The sequence below is a fragment of the Clytia hemisphaerica genome, unplaced genomic scaffold (assembly GCF_902728285.1).
Source record: "Clytia hemisphaerica strain Z4C2 unplaced genomic scaffold, Clytia hemisphaerica genome assembly, whole genome shotgun sequence".
Lineage (NCBI taxonomy): Eukaryota > Metazoa > Cnidaria > Hydrozoa > Leptothecata > Clytiidae > Clytia > Clytia hemisphaerica.
In genome coordinates, this window is record NW_027104177.1 from 1 (window position 1) to 24,901 (window position 24,901).

Below are 24,901 nucleotides of genomic sequence, written 5' to 3' on the forward strand. Positions count from 1 at the left end.
AAATTGAGTTGAAAATCCAATTCGAAATTGAGCGGCCTATTTAGCGGCCAGCGGCTTATTAGCGGCTTCTTTAGGGATTTTAAAAAATTATATCGATTTTTTTCGTTTATGAAGTTCGATTAATGCTGCCGTCGTTTAGTCGAATAGCTTCGACTATTTAATCTCCTATATTCGATTATTTAATCCTTGTATTCTGTTGTATTCGATTAATCAATCCTTTTTCTCTTATATCTTAGGGATCCTCTCAAAAATGTAACCGAATTTTGGTAAAATGGTTTCAGTTAAATTCAGCTGTTTAACCGAATCGCTTCGTTAAAAAGTTTAACTAATTCGGTAAAAGTAATTATATATATTATAAATATTAATTAATTCGGTAAGCTTGTGGATCGGTAAAGTTTTACGAATATCGGCTATAAAGAATTTTACATTGTCTAAAATAAATAGCGAGATTCAACGACTGAGAGGGTATATTAAAAAGGATCGTTCGTGGTGAGACAGGGTTCTTGAAAATGTTCTTTTTAATTACTTACAGATTCTGAATTTGGTATCAAGTATTTTGAATATAGTGAGGCGTTAGCACAAAAATACTTAAGATGGGATTAAAGCATGAAACTTGCACAGATGATTCCTTAGAGGGTCTAAACTTAATTTAAACAGTAACACCAAATTTTGCCACCTGGCCACCTGCCATGAGTCATAGGTGGCTAGCAAAAATATTATTTTTTGAAAATATTTAAAAATCTGATGGTATCAGCGGAAAGAGCATGAAACTGCTGATGAAAATCGAGGTATAAAACATGCTTCAAAATCTTCCTATCAAACGTATGAAGGTTTAAGTTTGTGATGACGTCATCATACGCCTTCCAGGCAAAACCTAAAATCCCGTAATAACGGAACTAGTTGACCAAATTTAGTGTTTTATACATGAATCCATGTCAAAATTTGAAGTTCCATCTGATGCTTGGGTCTAAACAACATAGGAAGGCTTAAAACACATCAAAAAAAATTTTGGTTGTACACTGTGCTCCTGAAGGGAGAACGCTGCGTTGATTGCCTGTAAAGCTCAAAATCTAAGTTTTAGTATTCTGTAGGATTTAAAGCTTTTAATTCAATTTGAACATCGGAATCGGAAAAAGCAATGAACTTCGATATGAATTCATGTAGAAAACATGAAATTTGGTCAAAATTACGAGGTTTTTAAGTTTTGCCTGGAAAGGCTTATGATGACGTCATCAAAAAACTTTCAACCTCTATAACTTTTGATAGGAAGATTTTCAAGGCATGTTTTATACCTCAATTTTTATCAGCATTTCATGCTCTTTCCGCTGGAACCATCAGAGTTTGAATATTTTCAAAAAAATAATATTTTGACCAGCCACCTGATGACGTCATCTGGCAGGTGGCCAGGTGGAAAAATTTGGTGTTACTGTTTAAAATTAAGTTTTAGACCCTCTAAGGATCATCTGTGCCAAATTTCATGCTTTAATCACCATCTGAAGTATTCTTACGTTTTTATGTGCTACCTGACCTCACTAATAGCGAAATACTTTACTCTCTTACATTTTTTTTCATGAATCATAATATAGAATTGGAAAGCAAGAAAAATGTCTCGAGAGACCAAATATCTTGAGGTTCAGCCAAGCCCAGCATGACCCACAACGAACGAAGCAGAGTGCAGACTTTTACTAAATGTCTGTTTACATTGAGCTCCCTCTGCGTGCTTTCCTTCGTATTATCACGTGAACTTTTACCAAAAATAGTGATGACTTTCTTTTCACGTGATTTTCACTTTTTCTCTCTCTCGCATTCTAAAAGTTGCATCAAATTCGAAACGTCACAGATCAGGAGCTTGTGACAAATCAGGAGCTTATAAGAAAGCAAAGCCTGCGAGATGCCTTTTTGGAAGCTTTCCCTCTCCTCTACTGGGGAAGCAATCATTTTATTTTATTTTACAACATTTGATGGCTTCTTTGGTCCTTCTTTATTTAGTCGCGCGGCTGATGTCGAAAAAAGTGGCTAGAAAATGATTTTCGTGATACACCTCTTAGATTCCACTTTTTTCGATGGAAACTCTCGAATTAGTATATGTAGATTCCAAAATCAAAAAGTTTCCACGATATTATCGTGCAAGTAACGAGTAAATGGCGATTTTTTGCGTTTCCAGGCAAAATTGCAAGGTCTGGAAATTCATGATTTTTGGGGGGTCTTCAAATTAAAAAAAGACCTATATCACATGATAGAGCTCTTCAAACTGAGCAAAAAAGTGTATTACACCAAAGTCCCAACTTCTCTATATCAAAAGTTATGGGCCTATTTGTGGTCAAAAAGGTGTTTAATTTTGCATAAATTAATGCAGATTGTGGGGAAATTCCCTGTTGTCCATCAGTTTTTTACCACAAATAGGCCCATAACTTTTGATCTAGAGAAGTTGGGACTTTGGTGTAATACACTTTTTTGCTCAGTTTGAAGAGCTCTATCATGTGGTATTGGTCTTTTTTTAATTTGAAGACCCCCCAAAAATCATGAATTTCCAGGCCTTGCAATTTTGCCTGGAAACGCAAAAAATGGCCAATTACTCGTTACTTGCACGATAATATCGTGGAAACTTTTTGATTTTGTAATCTACACATACTAATTCGCGAGTTTCCGTTGTTTTTTTTGGAATCTAAAATATGTATCACGAAATGAAACGTTTTTCGACCTTAGCCGCGCGACTAATTTTGATTATCTAGTTTTGTTTTGGTAAAGCAAAGTTCTCAATGATGATAATGACGGTGTAAACAGAGCAATACAATTTCGAACACAAAGCTGTTCAAAAACTTTTTAAATGGATCTAACGATAAAACTGTTGTTTCAAAACAAAGTAGAGTATAATGTACGCATGTTTCAAAAACTTTTTCTGGCTTGACAATAGAGCAAAATAATGTTTTCTTCCTTCTTTTATATGACGTAATGACGTATTCTTTTGAGCGCCCTCCCTTTTATCTTTTTTTTGTTTTGCCCTTTTTGATTTCTGAAAAAATCTTTATTTGTTCCAAAATGTACTTGAAAATGTAAGTAAATTGAAAAACAAAGCTAACGGCTGTTAATGGTCGCTAAGGGCCGCTAAGGGCCGCTGTTAGCGGCTTAAAACTTACTATGTGGCCGCTTCACTGTGGCCGCTTTTAATAATGTCCGAGCGACCCAAAAGGTAAAAAGACCGGTCGAGTAGAGGCCAAAGAAGAACGTTCTTTTTACCGATCGGACTTTTATGTACTTTAAATCGCTTGGGGAGTCACATTTTTTCGGAGGTTTTTTTTAAACTTGGTTTGGTATTTTGCAAATGGCTTTGGAATTCTCACTGGCCTTCCTAGTGTAATTTGCTTTATGCAGGTGAAGTGTGTGCTTCATCTTAGTGGTTTCACCAGTTACTAATGCAGGCTGCATCATTTGAAAATTCCAGGCGTGTGGTCAATCACACTCCTAAAACCTTAATTTTAGGAATTTAGGCGTGTGATTGATCGCACTCCTCAGACATTTTAGGTGTGTGTGGAGGTGTGCACGTGCTATTGCACGCCCTTAATGATGCAGTCTGCGATGATTTATTTTTCTTTAAATTTTAAGTCATTTTGTGCATTTCCTAAAGTCAGGCTTTTTAAGCCTCAAAACAGGTTTTTTTCTTACAGTTTTAAGATCTTTTGCCCCAAAAATCTCCTGTGGCCATCAAATCAAATATATACTAAATATAATTCCCTCCAAAGAATCGTCTATGTTTGGAATGGTATATTGGGATCCATCGGGGGTCCAATGTATGTCATCCACGATGACTTGACTATAAAAATGTTGAAAGATTAGGGCAATGTTGCTATTTTGTTTTCAGTTTCCTATAGAGAAACAATAGAAACACAAAAATAAAAAAGGTATACTTGCAAAGACAGAGATTGACCATGGAAGGCGATAAAGAATTAAGGAAATCCATTCAAGCTAATTTGGGCCGCTGGATCAAAAAGTTGAGTTGTGATGGCGATGCTGTTGAGAAATTAAGATATAAAATGAAATTTGTGAAACAGTTGAAGGAAATGCCGATCGCTATCAAAACAAAAGAAGCAAATGATCAACATTATGAGGTAAATGCGATGTTTTGTAAAAGTTTTCTCCTTCACACGGTTTCCTGTTAAAAGGATTAATTTTTGGACCTACCCCGGTGGAGGTCCTATAAATTAACCTTTGTCCGTCTGTCCGTCCGTCTGTCCGTCCGTCCGTTAGTTACCAGCTTTTCTCAAGATTGGCTCATTAGTTTTTTCTGACTTTTTTCACAATGATGCAAAATGGCAATGCCCAAAATGTGACGGAGTCCGATTTTCGAAAAAAAAATTTTTGGGGCAAATTTGGGCCAAAAAACGGCTAAAAAACGGGATTTTTGGACTTTGTGAAAAATTGGATCATTAATTTTTTCTGATTTTTTGCACGAAAGTAGGGTACCATCATAGGTATAGAATGGCTCAAGCAGATTTTTGCAAAAAAATTTTGTTGGCTCAAAAAACGCATGTTTATCTATAAGAATCAATATTAATAAGCATACATCGATGTTCTTAGTCAAGTTACTCAATTTTTTTATGAGATAGATGTTTTTTCTGCTCAAGAGGGCTTACTTTTGAAGAATCTGTGTGTTTAGACAGGAAATTTGGGTTGCTTGGCGTTTTTTATAGAAAAATGCCAATTCGATATTTTTTATAAGCACCATTATCAATTACTTAGGTATTGGCTTTTCTCGAGATTGGCTCTTTCATTCTTTATGATTTTTACACATAGATGCATAACTATAAACCCTTGAATGTGACAGGACCCGATTTTCTAAAAAAAATGTTTTTGGGCAAATTTGGGTCAAAAAACGGCTAAAAAACAGGTTTTTTGGACTTGTGAAAAATTGGATCATTATTTTTTCTAATTTTCTGCATAACCCGGGTACCATCATAGGTAACGATGGTTAAGCAGATTTTTGCAAAAAAAATTTGTTGGCTCAAAAAACGCATGTTATCTATAGACTCACTATTAATAGCATACATCATGTCTTAGTCACCTTACTCACTTTTTTTATGAGATAGATGTTTTTCTTTTCTCACGAGTGTTTAGACAGGAAATTTTGGTTGTTTGGCATGTTTTTATAGAAAAACTGGCCAAATTCGATATTTTTTTATATTATAAGCACATTATCAATTACTTAGGTATTAGATTGATTGGCTCTTTCATTTTCTACGATTTTTTGCATAAAGATTCATAATTATAAACCCTCAAATGTGACGGGCCCGATTTTTGGAGAGAAAAATTTTGGGGTATATTTCAGCTAAAAAAACGTGACCTAACTTATAAACGTGTTAAATGCATAATCCAGGTAGGTCCATCAAAGTATCACTTGTTTTGGTCATTTTTCATGATAACTGATTAGTGGCAACTGGAAAGGGAAAGTCACTTGGAATAACAACCTTGGACAATCAGTATTTTGAAGGTTGAGGAGTGCCAAACATTAATCAAGGATCTTGTCTATGAAAATATCCTTGCTTCATTCAGATTTCTACACATTTTTTCATGTTTTAAACTTCTGTAAAACTTTATCTTTAAAGGTGGATACAGATTTTTATCTCACTATCCTTGGAGACAGGTTGAAATACAGTAGTTGCTATTTCCCATCCGAGTCGAGTACATTAGAGGAGGCTGAAGACTGCATGTTAGAGATGATTTGTGATAGAGCACGTGTTACCGATGGATTGAAAATAATGGATTTGGGATGTGGTTGGGGTGTGACTGGATTATACATTGTGGAGAAATTCCGGAATTGTGATGTCACATGTATTTCCAATTCGTCAACTCAAGCTGCATTGATCAACAAAAGGGCTGCTGAGAGAGGGTATGAATGTGGTTTTGTATTATTTAGAGAAGATTTTTTTAAAGACTTCCAGTTGATACATTTTTATTTGTTCTATATTTTGTCTAAATGATTAGTATTTTTTCATTAAATTTTGTCATCCTTCATTAAAATCTAGCTCAAAATGACATCAGTCCCATCTGAAAAGCCAGAGAGGATAGGAGAATTATAACAATACTTTTAAAAAGTATTTCTTTTAAACAGGTATTCTAACAGATTGAGATGTATCACAGCTGATGCTAACGTCTTCACCACAGAGGAAAGGTTTGACCGTATCATCTCTGTTGAAATGTTTGAGCACATGAAGAATTATGATAACCTGATGTCTCGTGTATCTTCATGGTTGAAACCTGCTGGTTACCTATTCACACATATTTTGTGTCACCGTGAATATTGTTATCACTTCAAAGAGAGCAAGGATGAGGCTACTGGCTGGATGGCTAAACATTTTTTCAGCGGTGGCACCATGCCTTCCAGCGATCTATTTCTGTATTTCCAGAAAGATTTGAGTGTAGTTGACCACTGGAATGTCAATGGCGTCCATTACTCAAGAACCCTGGAGGCTTGGCTAGACCGGTTAGACGCCAACCGTGACCGTGTTTATGAGATCTTGCACCGCCAACATGGAGATGAAACAGATAAGCAGATTTTTAACTGGCGCATGTTTTTCATTTATTGTTCAGAAGTTTTCAAATATGATGGTGGCAATGAATGGTTGGTGTCTCACCATTTGTTTCAAAAGAACCAACATTGCAAATTGTAGGCTCTGGTGATGTCGACAGAACTGATGTCTAAGTTAGATTAGATTATTGGTTGGAAGGCTTAAGAAATGGTTTTAATTTTATTCACTGTGTAGGAAGATTTTCAGAATAAATTGAGAAACACGGCTGACTTAACCCGTGATATATTCAACCAATAGATCTTATCGGAGTTTTTGATTTTTCTAAAAAAGCGATGCATTGTTGGATTGTTTCAGGAGTATTAAAATAGAAATCTCTTAGGAATTCCTCAAGTGAATTCTATTGTAGTACTCCCGAAACAATCCCACAATGCATCGTTTTTTTAGAAAAATCGAAAATTCCGATAAGATCTATTCATCAAATATATTGTAGATAATATGTAGACCAGCTTACTTTGATTGATATAATCAAAAAGTTATAATATGATTTATACGTATTTTTGACTCTTTCTTTGATTTGAGTGCAAACTTTATTAATCATAACATTATATATTATGTAGAAATTAATTATAGGAATTAGGGTATTATTATGAACAATTTTTGTAGGGCTTTTCCTGTATTAACCTAATTTAATTAGGGATTTTTTCTTTCAGTATGTTCCTGGATCGCATTCTGTCGCATTAGCATTTTTCATTCATAGAATGGTTTTTTTTATGTTTTTAATTTTTTTTATGTTTCCACTTCATTATTTTCGAATTAATTTATATCAAGTTTATTTTTTAGCAGGAATGAAAATAAATACAAGTAATTGAATTTGTGTATTATATTTATACCTTGTCTAGTGGCTGGGTTGAAATTACAATATACTACTTTATGAAAAGGTCTCACATTTCAAAATATTTTCTTAAAATTCTTTGTGTTTTTAAGAAGATATTTGAAATTGAATTCGCTCTACTTTCCATTGATTACTTTTTGACTTTTTGGTTCATATTATTTTGAGGGGTGAATCAGTTTTCTCTTTGGCTGGATATTTGCTAGAGATCAAGAGTATTTCATTTTCACAACTTTTCTCTCTCCTGCAGTCACCTAAGTTAGCAGTCCCCTTTTTTGGTATAAGAAACAAAAATTTTCTCTATTTATTTTTACAGAAAAAAATAATAAGATAATAATAAAATAATACTGCAAAAATGGCATCGAACGAGGATTTTGAAGAAATGGCACCCTCCATCCAACATTTATTGGATCAAAAAGAATTACGCTGGGTGTTTGTTGGTGGTAAAGGGGGCGTTGGTAAGACAACTTGCAGGTATGGCGAGAAATATTTAGAAAGACGTTGCCTGAGATTGTTATCTTTGTCTATTATTCTTTACATAGGACTAAGATGTTTTGTATTAGTCTTTAAAAATTCTTCCGGCCTTTGGTTTCTAAACCGAAGTTTGTAAGTTCAATTTTGATTGATATTTTTGTCATGAAATAGTTTTTGTTTCTTAAAGACCTTTTGAAATAATTTCTTACCACAAGACTGTTCATTGAAATATAAGATAAAAACACTCTGTATTTTTCCTCAAAAATTGACTTCATTTGACATACCCCCTCCATTACATTTTTAAACAAAATAAGAAAAACAAATTTTTCTCCCTTCCACACCGGACGAGCACAAATTTTGAGCAATTCTATCATTTATATTATGCTTTGTCAGCATAATAGACACGCCTCTATTCTATATCATAAAAAAATATATCTTTAAAGTGTTCCTTTTCTTTACAATTGCAGTTGTAGTGTTGCAATCCAGCTTGCTAAGCACAAGAAAAATGTTCTCATCATTTCTACTGATCCTGCACATAACATTTCCGATGCTTTCGACCAAAAGTTTGGTAGAAAACCAACTGCTGTTAAAGGATTTACAAACCTATTCGCGATGGTTAGTTTTATTGAGATATTCTATGTGAATTTTTGATCTCATAATGTATTGGATAATAAGATCAGTGCCATTGAGTTTCAAGCCCGAAGGGCTAGAGGCGAGACTATTGGATGGGAAATGCCCATCCTACGCCCGCGTGTAGTTTTTACACAAACGCCGGATTGAAACTAAAATCTATCGCTTGATTTCAAAAAATGTAGTCTTCCAAAACAAAGGAATCGGTAGATACAATCCGTCATCATGATTACGGTGTGTTCTATGTGCATTTTGGATGGGAAATAAGTGGCTTCAATTTCTCTTGCCTGAGTAGGGTTAAAGTTTACGTCTCTAGCCCTTCGGACTTGAAACTCAACGATCAGTGCTCACAAAATCCAGGCTAATTTGTTGTGTTGGAGTCTATTTTCTGTTTGGGATGAAAAGCTTTAGCTTTGCCTACTGATAAGATATAAACAGTGTTGTAATAAATTGGTTATCTAAATTGGTATTATAGTCATTTTCTCACTTTTTCTTAGGAAATTGATCCAAATCTTGGGTTAACAAAACTTCCAGAAGATGTTCTCGAGGACCAGGGTAGAGAATCGATCTATTTTTATTGGGTTATCGTGATTTCTAATTAAGTTTCTATGAATAAGGGTCATTCTGCTGGACTAATTATCGAGGTTGTTCTTTTTTTTGTTAATTTTTGGACCTACCCCGGTGGGGTGAAGGTCCTATAAATTCACCTCTGTCCGTTCGTCCGTCTGTCCGTTCGTTACCAGCTTTTCTCGAGATTGAATCATAGGAATCATTTGATTTTTGGTACAAAGGTGCAAAACAGTGGTGGCCAAAATGTGACGGAGCCCGATTTTCGAAAAAAAATGTTTTTGGGCAAATTTGGGCCAAAAAACGGCTAAAAAGCGGGTTTTTTGGACTTTGTGAAACATTGGATCATTGATTTTTTCTGATTTTTTGCAGGGAAGTAGGGTACCATCATAGGTATAAGATGGCTCAGGGAGATTTTTGCAAAAAGATTTGTTGGCTCAAAAAAACGCATGTTTATCTATAAGAATCACTATTAATAAGCATACATCAATGTTCTTAGTCAAATTACTCAATTTTTTTATGAGATAGATGTTTTTTTTGCTCATGAGGGCTTACTTTTGAAGCATATGTGTGTTTAGACATGAAATTTTGGTTGCTTGGCGTGCTTTATAGAAAAACTGGCCAAATTCGATATTTTTTTATAAGCACATTATCAATTACTTAGGTATTAGCTTTTCTCGAGATTGGCTCTTTCATTCTTTATGATTTTTTGCACAAAGATGCATAACTATAAACCCTCGAATGTGACTGAGCCCGATTTTCGAAAAAAAATGTTTTTGGGCAAATTTGGGCCAAAAAACGGCAAAAAAAGGGTTTTTTGGACTTTGTGAAATATTGGATCGTTGTTTTTTTTCGGATTTTTTGCATGAAAGTAGGTAAAAGATGGATAAGCAGATTTTTGTAAAAAAACTTTTCAGATCAAAAAATGCATCTTTATCTATAAGAATCACTATTAATAAGCATACATCAATGTTCTTAGCCAAATTACTTAATTTTTTTGATGAGATAGATGTCTTTTTATGCTCACGAAGTCTTGAATATGAAAGAATATTTCAAGAGCATGAAATTTTGGTTTCTAAACGTTTTTTTTATAAGAAACAAACGACTAATTTTAATAAATCGTCACTATTTTTGTTCTGAATGATTGTTTAACGTTCATGCTCACGTAGATAACGATTATATATGAACATGGTCAAAAATACCCCCTGTTTTTGTGACATTTTGTATATGATATCTTTAACCAAAGGTTTTTAGGTGATATAATGTGGCTGACACTAAGTTTATATATTCCTCAAAAGGGGAAAAGGTCGAATTTCAAAGTGCAGAAAAAACGGTTACAATATCTCTTCTAGATATTCCTAAATTTCACTCTAAATCAGGTGATTTTTTGTGGCTTACATTGTCATGTGGCTTACGTCAGCCACAATTTTTAGAGAACAATTGTGGCTTACCAGGTATGTGTACAAAAAAACAGCGAAAATTTCAATGAAACGATAGAGAATTAAAATTTTTATTAATGGGTGATGGATCGTGGTTAAAACTCGACGTGAAAACACGTGGTTGACATTTCCAAGTAGTCAACTGTAAATGGTTGTAAGCCACAAACCATCACCTAACAGAACTTTTCAAACTACTACAAGCCTAGGTTAAGCTTTGAACTTGAAGTGTGTAAATTTTCAGCTGTCAAAACAAATGTCAGCCACATTTATCACCTGAAGTGTAAAAAAATTGAAAAATTGTCAATTTTCAAATGTCACACTATTTTTGACCATGATCATATGTGTTAAATGCATAACCAGGTAGGTCCATAAAAGTATCACTTGTTTTTTATTGTTTGATAGAAGAAGAGGTTAGTTCAGGTTTGCCCTTCCTGTTCTATTTATGAATTAAATTGGGCAGTCTAAAGTCATTGTATCGTCCTCTTTTGACTTATTTCAATTTTATTTCAAGCAAAAACTTTTCCAATTGGATGCCCAATTTTTGCCTACTGACAATTAGAATAGGTAGGAAAGTTGTCCGTCTATAAGCTAAAAGTTAGATTCACTTTGAAATAGATTTTCGATCGATCTCATAATCTTTTTGTGCTGTTTTACAGACTTCATGTCAATGGGAGGAAAGATGTTTCAAGACTTGTTGGGGGCTTTCCCTGGAATCGACGAAGCAATGAGTTTTGCTGAAGTCATGAAGTGAGTATCCCATTTATTATACCCTTTGTACAGTGTATTAACTCCATAACTCGAACACGTACAGAGAACACACATTTGTTCGATTTAAGGAAATAAATAGTAAGGTTTATAAGGCATTGTTTACTTGTTCGATTTATAGAGGTTCAAATAATTTAGCGACATTAACCATCAAGAATGGTTCACTGTAAAAGTATTATCATTTCAACCAATTATTTTTACATAACTCTCTACCAGACTGGTTCGCAGCATGGATTTCTCTGTCGTCGTATTCGATACAGCTCCAACAGGGCACACGCTTCGCTTAATATCCTTTCCCAGCGTCATGGAGAAATCTTTGGAGAAATTACTGGCACTAAAATCACGTATACAACCTATGATTCAACAGGTTAGTGTAACATGGTGTTAAGAACTTTGTTCATAGTGTGCAAAGTAGAGTACTTTTACGCATACAAACTTTCGCGGGCAAAAACTTTCGCGGTTTCCACAAATTTTGGCCCTTTTCGCCAATTCTTGGAAGGGCCATTGGCGAAAGTTTTTGCTTGCGAAAATGTTTTGACAAAATAGAAAATATTTGTAAAACTTTAAACTTTGAATCAAATGTATTTTGTTACTTTTTGGCCTATTATAAGACTAATAAGTCAAAAGACAAAAGTTTCCAGCTTAGGATGCCTTTGTTTAGGATGAAAATTTTACTTATTGATACGCGAAAGTTTATGCTTGAGAAGAATATTTTTTTGTCAAATTCGGGATAGTAAAAAAATGTCGTAAACTTCGCGATTTTCAACCTCGCTAAAGTTTCTGATCGTGAAAGTTTGTACACCAAAGTAGGGGTCAAGGTCCCTCAAAAAAACATTTCCAGCACATGTTAAAAACCCGAATCAATCAAGCATGTTCTCAAGGCCCTCAATGCTGTTATTTTATCTCGAGAAGTGTGTATTTTCTTATTTTCCCTATCTTTATCGTGATACAGACTTTTTGATATCTGCTATAGTAAAGTCCATCCGAATTAATTTAATTCTCTTTCTTGCTATCATGTGGAGACCACTCTCAACGTAATAATTTCTCTGACATGGTTTCCACAAAGAAGTAATGAACAGTACGCACATATAAAGCGAATGGACTTTAGAGTAGTAAAATAGATCTTGATCAAGCTGGCTGACGGACAAACCTACCTTAACTGGATTAAATTTTGTGTGGATTAATTTTGGCGATTTTCGCCGCGAAATTTGACCATTTTCTTGAAAATTTTAGTCCTCGGAAAAAAATTAAAACCTAAATTTTGTCAAAGCCTCCAGGAAAATGAACGAAATTGGTTGAAAAAGAGGCCGATTCGCGAAATTCTGTCCATGCGAAAATTAATTCACTTAAGGTACTTTTTAATCCATCATTTTGTTCTCATTCTTTTTCTTTCTACAGTTCAGCACACTCCTTGGGATGCAAGATATGAACATGGAACAATTCACATCGAGACTGGATGAAACGCTACCAGTTATTAAAGAAGTATCGGCCCAATTCCAAAACCCTGTAAGACTCGAAAAATCATAGACACCTAGCTGGCACACAACGTTGTTTCATCTTTATCTAACGTTCACAACGTCCTTACAACGTTAAATGAACGTTGAAACAACGTTGTGTGCCAGCTGGGCATGTATTTTAATCGGATTTATTTTCAAAAGACTTCATTTTGCTTATTTGCTAATTTTTGCCTTTTTGCAATTATAAGTTTTTGCTATTTGTGGCAAAATTTTGTCGCTTTCAGGATTATTGTTAACAGATTTTTGGCTGATTCTCAAAATTAAATCAATAGTAATTTTGCTTGAAGCTTGTATCACACCTGTTCACTTATTTGGTTTTATTCGATCGTCTTATCTGTAGTATGGGAGTTTTGAGCCCATTGGAAAGATTGATACAACAGTTCATTACAAGCACAAAGAAATCACCCTACACAAATTCGAAAAAGAGATGGTTGGTTTTTGAAAAGTTTTGGTGTTTTAGATTAGTTCTTATTTGATAGGATTCTTCACTATGCAATATCCTTTTTCAATATTTTCAGGACCACACTACATTTGTCTGTGTTTGCATCTCAGAATTCCTTTCACTCTACGAAACAGAACATCTTGTACAAGAACTCACCAAAATGAATATGGATATTCGAACTATAATTGTAAATCAACTGGTCTTTCCTAAGAAATTGCAAGGAGGTATTTTTGAATTTGTTTTGATTATAAAGTACTGGCTAAAATAGTAGCGATGTATTTGTATTTTTGACGACGGTGGAGTGACAGAAGCGATTTTGGAAAAACCCGCAGTTTTGACCCACAAAATTGAGGACGGTAAAAGTGCTGTTTTACCGTCGTACTCAGTTGGCCAGGATCTAGAAAATTTAGAAACTTACTGTCTCCACCACAGGAAACACATATACATAAACTCACTATAGTGTTAAGTTAATACTCAGAACGATATTCATTGGAAATGCTGAAAACAAGAAAATTAAACATTCGGCTACGTTTCAACAGGTTTTCAGCCGGATCATGCTATAGACTTAAGAAAATGGTACTTGATGCCTCTCTGCTAAATAGGGGAATCCAGGGAATGGAATTGCGCCCTGGGTAAGCAGCTAAGAAAAAGGACGTCTTCGAGTCGCCCCAGGCTAGACTGCGGTCGCAAATTTTCTTACTACATCAAGCTCTAGCGACTCTACCCAGTGCCAGGGTCATACAGTCAGAAACATGGCGTTCTAATTCTACAGGCCTATCAAGCGGGCAGACACTTCGGTTTTGTGGGGGCTTAATTTTTCGAAGTCGTTACATTGATGCTTGTACAAAATGTACTATTGAGCGAGAATTGCTAGGTCTGGAACGCCATGGTCATAGAGGATTGATGCTCGTATTCAAACTTTATCATTTTTAATCTTTTAGGTTCGGCATGCGATTTATGTTCAGCAAGGTCAAATATACAAAAGAAGTACTTAGAAGAAGTAAGACTTATCTTTAACAACTCTGGCGATTTTTCACTGACTCAAACCCTTTTTATTTTTGGCCTGTGATTGGGCTTTTTCTGAAATTTCCCGTACCCCCTCCCCTTTTGAGCATATCCATTTTTCGAGTTCCACAGCCCCCATGTCTGGCTTTAGAGACCCCTGGTGTCCAAGTCGACAGAAGGGTGGAGGATATCTTTGTGGTTTGTCTGTACTCCCTGAATATACAGGCATTTCGTCCTGTACCCCCTGGATATCCTCTCTCTCTCTTATAAGGTCCCATCCCTTAGATATCCAGATAGCATTGAACCAGTTGATGTCCGTTACCAAAAATGGCCCACTTAGAACTCTCTCATTCGTTGCCCGACTTCAATTAAGCAAGCCAGGCTTCCGACATTTTCAATAGGGTAAGACACGGACTATTTCTTGAAAAGCCTATTTCCTGGATTCACTTATACTATGGATTTTCTTTCCAATAGTTTCCTGCGAGGAGCCGTTTTTACCTTAGCTTTCACCAAGAAAATTACAAAAAAAACAGCCACTCTCTTTCCAACGCGTTTAGCCTTCAAGAATTTTTGGAATACTTCTAGCCCTTCTCTCACCAAATTTATTGGCTTGTTTTTATTAGATAGCAGATTTATATGAAGACTTCCACGTGATCAAGTTACCGCTTCTACCGAAAGAAGTTCGTGGACCACAGCAAATTGAAACCTTCTCTGATTGGCTAATCAACCCTTATCAACCACCGTCGTAACAGTTCTAGTAGAATTTCATTAACGGATTTGATAGGATCTTTTAAGGGTTGGATAAATATTTTTTCCCTATGCCAGGTTAATTACAATTGCAGCAAGCTCTGCTTCAGAGAGACGATCGAATCTTTGTTAAATAATTTTCCTTATTTCGGATTAATTACAATTGCAACAAGATAAGATCTTCTTTAGACCATCGACTTTTTGTTTTTGTTTTTTGACCGAAAGTCAGCTTAAAGGTCCAAGTACCATTTTAGGGTGGTTCACAAGAGAGTCAACCTTAAAGCGTCTGACTAAATTATGAAATCACGAACAATACTCAATTTAAAATTTCAATTTCAAAATATTTATAACTTTTTCAATAATATTTTTTTTCTCATTCGTAATATTTTTTTGTTTTGTTTTTTGTTTTTTAATTTTGGAAATGAATTTATTACTTTAAAATATTTAGATTTAAATTTTTCGGTTAAGTTATATGTTACATAACGTGAGATAACACGCGTTTATACAAATGAGGTGAAATATTGCGCTTATTGATGTAGTTTCTGGGCTCTTGATACCATGCAAAACTAGACTAGAGTCTACTTCTGACTGAACTTTGCTTTCTGGTGACTAAAGGATTCTGCTATCTTGAATTTTTTTTACGTTTTTAAAAACCTTTAAAAAAACCCAAAACAAATTTATTCTGAAACCCCAACAAAGTTTATGAAAATATAATAAAAACATGAAAAAACCTTCTAAATTTGAAAAAAAGAATGGTCTATTGATCATGGTTTTCTGTTTGTTTTTCTCCAAAAACGGCCTGGATCTAGTTGTATGGGCTACCACCTTAGACAAAGCCAAAAATAGAGTCTGCTAAATCAAACCATTCACACTTATCAGCGCCATCCATTCCATCGAAAAGCTATAAGTGGCCTCTGGCTAATGGAAAAATTTCTTAATTTTATTCTTGTATACTAGTTGTAAGTTTTTTTTACATGAGTCGTAATCAACTTTTTATACATCTGATTATATAGTTTGAAGTTTTTATTTGCTGAAGTAAACATTCTTACTAACCCTATCAATTTTATTTCTTTTCAGTCACTAAAAGAAAAAAAACGCGAAAAAAATAGAAATTCAATACAAACTAATACAAAGTCAACACATCAGCACACTCAAAGAAATGGCATCAAAGACAACTGTCAATACTTCAAAACCAACCAATCAATCTACAGAAACACCAAAACCAACCAATGAAACGATAGATACAACATTCAAAACACCGATAAGCGCCCGCCCGATCTCAGCGGCCGTTAAGCGGACAGCAAAGACAGCTTTTCCACAAGACTCTCCTTTCGTTATTCCTCCTTCACCGCTCATGAAGAGATTAGGGTGTGGCACACATGTCACTATTTATAGGTATAATTAATTTGTATTTTCTGTACTATTACCATGGCTTGAAATAACGATCAGGGTTGATTTTTGGGCCGGACAAGGAGTAATTTAAGTCGGACAATTCAGATGTCCGACCGTTATTTAAAGCCCTTATCGGACCTATGTTTGACTAGCCGGCGTTCTACCTTACCGCTGATTGATGTAGACGACTAATTCAGAAATAGTGCAAAATAAGGGAAGGGACAAATTGTAGTTTATACAAAACTGATATTATGCCGTAACAATTTAATTATTGTACTATCTATAACAGCAAAAAAGGGAAGGGACAAATTGTAGTTTATACAAAACTGATATTATGCCGTAACAATTTAATTATTGTACTATCTATAACAGCAAAAAAGGGAAGGGACAAAATTGTAGTTTATACAAAACTGATATTATCCCGTAACAATTTAATTATTGTACTATCTATAACAGCAAAAAAGGGAAGGGACAAATTGTAGTTTATACAAAACTGATATTATCCCGTAACAATTTAATTATCGTACTATCTATAACAGCCAAACTACTGTATTACACGGATTATTAACGACTACAGTCTGATTGAGGGTAGAAATTTTAGCGAGACTAATTTTAGCGTATATTAGCGAGTCAGGAAATCTTGATTTTTTTTGGATTTATTTTAGCGAATCACGATTTCAAAAAATTTTGCGTGGATGAATTTTAGCGAATACTCATATTACATTATTGATTGAATTCGTTTTCTAGCATTTCTTTGCACTGAAACCCTTCCTATTGATAAAAATGTATCAAGGCAATATAACCAGAAATTTTGCGCGGATAAATTTTAGCGATCTGGCGATTCGGCGTGTTTTAGCGAGATTTATTTTAGCGAAAATAGGGAAAACTCGCTAAAATTAGTTTCGCTAAAATTTCTACGATTAAAGTACTATTCACTTTTTTGCCCAAAAACTGAGGGAAAGCAAGACAGGTCCAACCGTCTAAACTAGAGTTCATCAATATTCGCCCCCTTGTCATTTTACTATTTACTATTTTTCTCACAGATATAAACGTCAAAAGACTTCAGGTGTTGCCGCCTCTCCATGGGCGATCAAGAAAGCTAATAAAGGGCGTGCGAGGAAACCTATCATGGACCGTCTGGCTGAAGAAGCTAAAATTCTAAGAAGTCTCAATCACCCAAATATCGTGGTTTTCAAGAAATTCACTAAGACACCAAAAGGTAGGATACCTGTTAATAAAGCCATTTCAATTTTTTTTTTGTGCTTTTGTAAGTCTTACAAAAGCCACCAATATGGGCGTGCATCAAAAGTAAAGCTTTTATTAGAGACCTATTGTATCACTTCGAATTAACGCCCCTTCTTTTAAACACCCCCTAGAATAAACGCCCCTCCTTGAAAGACTGTTTACCCGGGCTCATCTATCGGTTCCCCCGGTTCATTTTTTGGACCTACCTCCGGGTACCCCGGTGGAGGTCCTATGAATTAACCGATGTCCGTTCGTTCGTTCGTTCGACCGTTCGTCTGTTACCAGCTTTTCTCGAGATTGGCTCATTAGTTTTTTCTGATTTTTGGTACAAAGATGCAAAATGGCAATGGCCAAAATGTGACGGAGCCCGATTTTATAAAAAAAAATTTATACCGGAAAAACTGTTTTTTGGCATTTTCTCGAGATTTTCTCATAAGTTTTTTTCTGATTTTTTGCTCAAAGATGCGTATTAACAATGCCTTGAGAAATTTTTTTTTCCGGCAGAAAATGCCGGAAACCGCCGTTTTTCTGGGTTTTCATTGGACTTTTTCCTTATAATTGGTTGTTTTTTCATTCAAAAATATTATTAATAGCAATGCCCACCATCAAGCATGTTTTAATTTTCAATAAAATTGATTTTTGAAGCCGGAACTACTTAAAAATCGCCGGAACAACCTATTTTCGCCGGAAAGACAGTATTTCTTGAATTTCTTGAGCTGTACTTTATATTTTTTTATGAAATTTTGCACACTGATGCAAAATGACAATACCTAAAATATGACGGAGCCCGATTGGCATTTTCTCGAGATTTTATCATTAGTTTTTTCTGATTTTTTGCTCAAAGATGCGTATTAACAATGCCCAAAACATGGCCGAGTCTGATTTTTGAGAAATTTTTTTTTCCGGCCGAAAATGCCGGAGATTACCGTTTTTGCAGATTTTCATTGGATTTTTTCCTTTTATTTCTATGTTTTTCACACAAAAACATTATTGATAACAATGCTCACCATCAAGCATGATTCAATTGTCAATAAAACTGATTTTTGCGACCAGAACTTTCTATTTATATTTTTTCCCTACAACCCTTCCCTCTCCCCCCATCAACAATCAATGATGAATTTATTGCATTATGCATTTTCGCTAAACGCTATATTTTCTGACTGATTTTTTTCATTCTTCTCCTCGCATTGCTATCTAACTTTCATCATTCAGTATCTAGCTTGTTTCTAATTGCAGTCACTTATCTCTAACTACTTGACTGAATCCCATCTAAGAGAAAGCGTCTCCGGTTTCCAGAGCTAGTCCGCCATCTATTTTTGGACCTACCCCGGTGGGGTGGAGGTCCTATAAATTAACCCGTGTTCGTTAGTTAGTTAGTTAGTTAGTTCGTTCGTTCGTTAGTTACCAACTTTTCTCGAGATTGGCTCATTCAATTTTTCTGATTTTTTGCACAAAGGTGCATTACTATAAACCCTCGAATGTGACGGAGCCCGATTTTCGAAAAAAAAATTTTTCCGGCCGGTAGAACCGGAAATGTCCCGAAAAAAGCGGTTTTTTGAGATTTTCTCGAGATTTTATCATTAGTTTTTTGCGATTTTTTGCACATAGATGCACATCAGTACTGCCGAAAAGGTGTCGAAAACCGTTTGCCGAAAAAAAATTTTTTCCGGTCTGTAGAACCGGAAATGTGCCGGAAATCGTCGTTTTTTCACATTTCCGTCACATTTTTTTCAACTTATTTAATTGTTTCTTTACAGAAAAATGTTCTTTATGATGATGCCCAAAAACTTAGCATCGTTTGATTTCCAAAAAAATCATCCTTTGAATCCGGAACTCCTTAAAAATCGCCGGAACAGCCGAAAACCGGCGTAAAACGGTTTTCCTTCATTTTTTCAACTTATACTCGACAGATTTTCATGATTTTTTGCACAATGATGTAAAATGGCAATGCCCAAAATGTGACAGAGCCCAATTTTCGAAAAAAAAAATTTTTCCGGCCGGTAGAACCGGAAATGTCCCGAAAAAAGCGGTTTTTTGAGATTTTCTCGAGATTTTATCATTAGTTCTTTGCGATTTTTTGCACATAGATGCACATTAGTACTGCCGAAAAGGTGTCGAAAACCGTTTGCCGAAAACAAATTTTTTCCGGTCTGTAGAACCGGAATTGGGCCGGAAATCGTCGTTTTTTCACATTTCCGTCACATTTTTTCAACTTATTTAATTGTTTCTTTACAGAAAAATGTTCTTTATGATGATGCCCAAAACTTAGCATCGTTTGATTTCCAAAAAAATCATCCTTTGAATCCGGAACTCCTTAAAAATCGCCGGAATAGCCGAAAACCGGCGTAAAAACGGTTTTCCTTTCATTTTTTCAACTTATACTCGACAGATTTTCATGATTTTTTGCACAATGATGTAAAATGGCAATGCCCAAAATGTGACAGAGCCCAATTTTCGAAAAAAAAAAATTTTCTGGCCGGTAGAACCGGAAATGTCCCGAAAAAAGCGGTTTTTGAGATTTTTCTCGAGATTTTATCATTAGTTCTTTGCGATTTTTTGCACATAGATGCACATTAGTACTGCCGAAAAGGTGTCGAAAACCGTTTGCCGAAAAAAATTTTTTTCCGGTCTGTAGAACCGGAAATGTGCCGGAAATCGTCGTTTTTTCACATTTCCGTCACATTTTTTCAACTTATTTAAAAAAATCATCCTTTGAATCCGGAACTCCTTAAAAATCGCCGGAACAGCCGAAAACCGGCGTAAAACGGTTTTCCTTCATTTTTTCAACTTATACTCGACAGATTTTCATGATTTTTCTTTCACCGTTAAACATCGATGCGTTTCTTAATTGCTTTCTCCGTTCCAATAGATATATAAATCGAAATTTAAAATTATACATTACTTCCATTAAATTCTAATTATTCGTTTTATAAATAGGTAGGTCCATTAAAGTATTACTTGTTTCAATTATGGTCGTCAACAGTGCGATTCGAATGTTCAAGAATCTAAGGCAATTTTGAAAATAAAATAGTGAACTTCAAAACTGGACCCACTTCTACAGGTACTTGAGCAGTTATCCTATCTAGTGTGTAAAGGAATAAGATATCTTTGAATACGTGATGTTCATCAATGAACCTTAAGTGGATTAATTGTGAACTTTTTTGTGAATAGAGAATCTAATCTAACTTCGCGTGGCCAAAAAGTGCCTAACCTTTTATCGTCAATAGGGAAATCACGCTAAAATATTTATTCACCCCAGTATCTACGACTATAAGTCATACGACTTTAACTATACCTTACAGGTCGATATTAATTTGAGTTGTGATACTCACGGTAATCAGCAGCATGCTCACTACACTTTTTTACTCTCTTGCTATTTGTCCTATTTTTATATGATTCTCGTCATCAGGTAGGTCCATTCAGCATGTTGCTTGTCACGAATTATAGTGATTTGTACTGAAAAATGTTTATCGTTTTCAGGAGATGTGTGTTTATCGATGGAAGCGTTCGGTAAAGGCCTTGATGACATCATCTACAAACACCAAGAAAAAGAAGAAATATTCTCCGCTATTCAAATTACACAGGTCTCATTTTCCATAAGCAACGCTTTAAATTATCTCCATAATACTAAAAAACTATTACACGGAGACATGAAAAGTGGTAATATTTTGGTCAAAGGGAAATTCGAGTTAATCAAATTATGTGATTTTGGAGTTTCGATTTTTATGAAAGACGACCTATCGGCGCCACGAAACACGAAGGCTATGTACGTCGGCTCGGAGCCGTGGCACAGTATGGAAATCAAAAATGGTGATGTTATAACAGATAAAGCAGATATTTTCTCTTTCGGTTTGGTACTTTGGGAAATGCTTGCGCTGGATGTTCCGCATGTCTGTCACATGCATAATTCTAAAGAAGGTAAACAGGTTTTTTCCTATCATTTATTAAAAAATCAAAATTTATTTAATAGTAAATGCTTTTCGGCTACGCCATCGTCAGTACAGACATAGAATGGTGAAAAATCAGAAATTTTCTATCAAGAAACAAAAATTATACTTCTAAACTTTCTACATTACTCAAAATTTTGTGTCTGTAAGCCTCGATGATTTTGTTATTATTTTGTTATTGAATGTCTTTCTTTTCCTCGCTTTCTGACCAATCTTGCTCCACATCCGCGTCAATCCAATTTGAAAAAGCTTGTGAATTAAAAATAATGAGTGAGCACTCTTATTTGAAAAAGAAAACCTTTAAATGCTGGGTAAATTTTGCTTGTCGTATTAAGCTTTTAAACATAAATTTTCAATCTTCAAAAGGCTTAGTTTGAGCTTTCCTTGTCTTTACCTGGTGGGGACAAGCTAGAGTTTTTACAAGCACTTATTTGATTTGGTTGGTCGTTAAGATGTAATAAAAGAATTTTATTACTTTTTCTAAAGAACGCGTCATCTCTATCACTTTAATTGACCTATTAGTGAAGTATCTTGTAAAAACTCCAAGGCATCTCACCTGGTGGCCCACTAAACGGTATAAGAACTTCATCGACTGTTGGGGATAATGTAACTTGAGGAAAAGAAAATGAAAGGAAAATGCTAATCAGGGGAGGGGTACAGCTGCAGGGTAATGACCCATAGCCGGCTGCTGGTATCTAATTTGAATCCCAAAAAAGTTAGTACCTCGTGCTACAATTGGGTGAGATGATTATATATCTCATGAATTTAGGTTTTTGGTGGGTAAAAAATATTTAAGAATATCCAAATTTTGGCAATTCACAACGCATTATTTCAGAGTAATGTCATAGATTTACAAAGCCCGAAGGGCTAGATGGCGTGCTTTTGCTGAAAAGTGTGTCGAGGTTAGGTAGGAAATCCTACCTAAGTTACGTGACATTACAATAGAATTTCAGCGCTTGACCAATCAGAAGCTTCGCGGGTTTTCGAAAACAATAGCAGCAATATTTTTTGCGATATTCACTTTTTTTCGCATGGAAGAACTTAAAGCACGCCATTTAGTAATCTGGCACCCGATGTAGAAATTTTCTTCCGAATCGCTAAAGCTCTGAAGGTCGGGAAAATTTTCAACGGGATATTGGCCCGCTCCTTTAGAGCTTTAGCGTGGGCGGCCGCCAATACGCCATCGGAATATCAGATAAGCCATTTAGCCCTTCGGGCTTTATAAATCTGTGGGTAATGTACCCTTATTTATCTACTGGTTTATAGAGTAAGTGAGAGTCCCTCTTTTCCTAAAAAATGTTATTACCAGGCTCTACGAAGGGGTGATGGTCCAAAGACAATTTCTCTTGAAAATCAGGGTTAGTACCCTGCGACAGTATCCTCCTTGGAAAATTTAAGATCTATATATTTTTTGATTTGGCTCAGTGATTCAAAATTTAAAGCTATCCAAAAACACGTCTGAAAAAGTCTTATCCATTCATTGACTTCCAAGCCCGAAAGGCTAGACTTGAGACTCCTGGATGACGCGTGGTTTTTACACAAACACCGGATTGAAAGTAGAATCTATCGCTAGATTTGAAAAAATGCGTCCTCAAAAACAAAAGAACCGCTAGATACAATCCGTCGTCTTGATTACGGTGCGTTCTAGGCGCGTTTTCGATGGGAAATAGGTGGCTTCGCTTTTTCTTGCCTGATGATGGTTATAGATTCTACTCTAGCCCTTGGGGCTTTAAACTCAATGTTCGTATCAAGTCAAGGCAATTCTTTACAGAAAGTCTCGTGTTTTCACCCGGCCTATATGATACCAAGTAATTTATCTCGGGTAATATAACAAAATATGAGGGAAATGAATCCAAACCCTATACATCATAAGCGTAAGCAGCCTTTTAAATTCTTGGCATCTCTAGACCTGAGCCCATGGTCGCGATTGCTTGAAATGGTCGAATTTAAAATGGTTTCAAAGTCTCCAAATCTTGTGGCTTTTACTGAAATTGTGGCAAGATAGAACATAATAGAGTAAACTTGTTATGACTTCCTCTGTTAATCAATTACCATAGCAATATTTGGAAAACGAGGTAAGCGTTGCCCGTGACCTATTTTTATTTCCAGGAATTTTCTTTCAAATTGTCTTTCAAGTATCTACTAGGGGGGTGGAGGATTCCAGGGGGTGGGTGTCAGAAATTTTGTGGCGTCCTGCTTTAACAGAACTCGTTTTCGATTCTTTTTCAGATTTAGACGGCAGTTTCTTATCTACCACAAACGATTCATTCACAATACCTGATGCATATTTCGATGCTATCGGTACGCGGCCTGCCATGCCCGACTTCCAATACTCCACAGAATACGATCCAGTTATAGGTAAGATCGAAATTTCGAGATTGTACAAAATGTGGCTGAATTTTTGTTTGAGTCTGTCAACGATGAATAACTCGAGATTGTCCAAAATTTGGATGAAATTTTTCACCGATTCTAAGCATTTATAATTATTACTTAACTTTCCTGTTCTCAAAGCTCCGGTGGAAATTTTTATCAACAGCAGGGATAAAAATTTCTATTGAAATCCCGATGGGGCAAGAAATTCTATTGTTCCAAGGTTAAAAAGTCCAGGGGGTGGTTTTAGAGTGCAATTTATAAACATTGAATTTCGAATATGGATGAAATCAAAATTAGTTTTCCAGTTGGGCTGGAATTAAAGGTATCTATCCCACCAGGGGACGAAATCTTTTTCAAAGGTTACAGTGGGACTCTAGCGGGTCTGTGACACAGGTGTATCGATTTCTCAATATCAAAACGGGAAAACTAAACTTAGGGTACGATTTCATGCACCTAAGCTCAATAGATACACGTAACTTAAGCCGTCAGGCAAAATCTCCGAAATCTAGTAATTTGTGTCTTTTTCTATAACCTTATTAGGGTAAATTTACGTTTTTTAAGACTGATACAAGCTAGTCTCTGTATGAAGTTTTTCCTGTGACGGAAACAGTAGTTTTGCATCTGTCTAGATCCTGACTGACTGAGGACAACGGTAAATCAGCACTTTTAACGTCCTCGATTTTTCGGGTCATATCTGCTGGATGTTCCTAATCTTTTCAGTCACGCTGCCGTCCTCAAAAGGGTAGAGACAAACTCGATATTTGTGGCTGATTGAGGGAGGGGAATATGCGCAGGAAGGCGAAAAGCACATTTCAAAGTTCATGAGTCCATGTACCTGGCCAAATTCTAAAAAGGCAGGGCAGTGTTCACTAGAAACAGAAAAAGGCACTTTTCTGAGAGGCTGTTTTTCCATGATTTTTTATAATTCAGGAAGGACAGTATCCA

General features: G+C 35.5%; 3 protein-coding genes across 3 annotated transcripts; all 3 read left to right on the plus strand.

Moving 5' to 3' along the window:
* Nucleotides 1–3,851: 3,851 nt before the first annotated feature.
* Nucleotides 3,852–7,055, plus strand: LOC136814681 (uncharacterized). Its single transcript, XM_067071095.1, has 3 exons — nt 3,852–4,106; nt 5,601–5,884; nt 6,107–7,055. Exons 1-3 carry the CDS (start codon nt 3,927–3,929, stop codon nt 6,663–6,665), a joined length of 1,023 nt encoding a protein of 340 aa, XP_066927196.1. The 5' UTR covers nt 3,852–3,926; the 3' UTR covers nt 6,666–7,055.
* Nucleotides 7,056–7,733: 678 nt separating this feature from the next.
* On the plus strand, nt 7,734–15,734 carry LOC136814682 (ATPase ASNA1 homolog). Its single transcript, XM_067071096.1, has 9 exons — nt 7,734–7,887; nt 8,355–8,502; nt 9,015–9,072; nt 11,180–11,270; nt 11,505–11,655; nt 12,687–12,794; nt 13,324–13,471; nt 14,189–14,247; nt 14,876–15,734. The coding sequence occupies exons 1-9, from the start codon at nt 7,769–7,771 to the stop codon at nt 14,999–15,001; spliced, it is 1,008 nt and encodes a 335-aa protein (XP_066927197.1). The 5' UTR covers nt 7,734–7,768; the 3' UTR covers nt 15,002–15,734.
* A 346-nt stretch (nt 15,735–16,080) lies between these two features.
* Nucleotides 16,081–23,941, plus strand: LOC136814683 (lymphokine-activated killer T-cell-originated protein kinase-like; the record flags this gene model as incomplete). Its single annotated transcript, XM_067071097.1, is given in 4 exon segments — nt 16,081–16,394; nt 17,435–17,610; nt 21,117–21,554; nt 23,813–23,941. Coding segments are annotated over 4 exon segments (979 nt in total), but the record flags the coding sequence as incomplete, so codon positions are not given.
* Between the last annotated feature and the right edge of the window lie 960 nt (nt 23,942–24,901).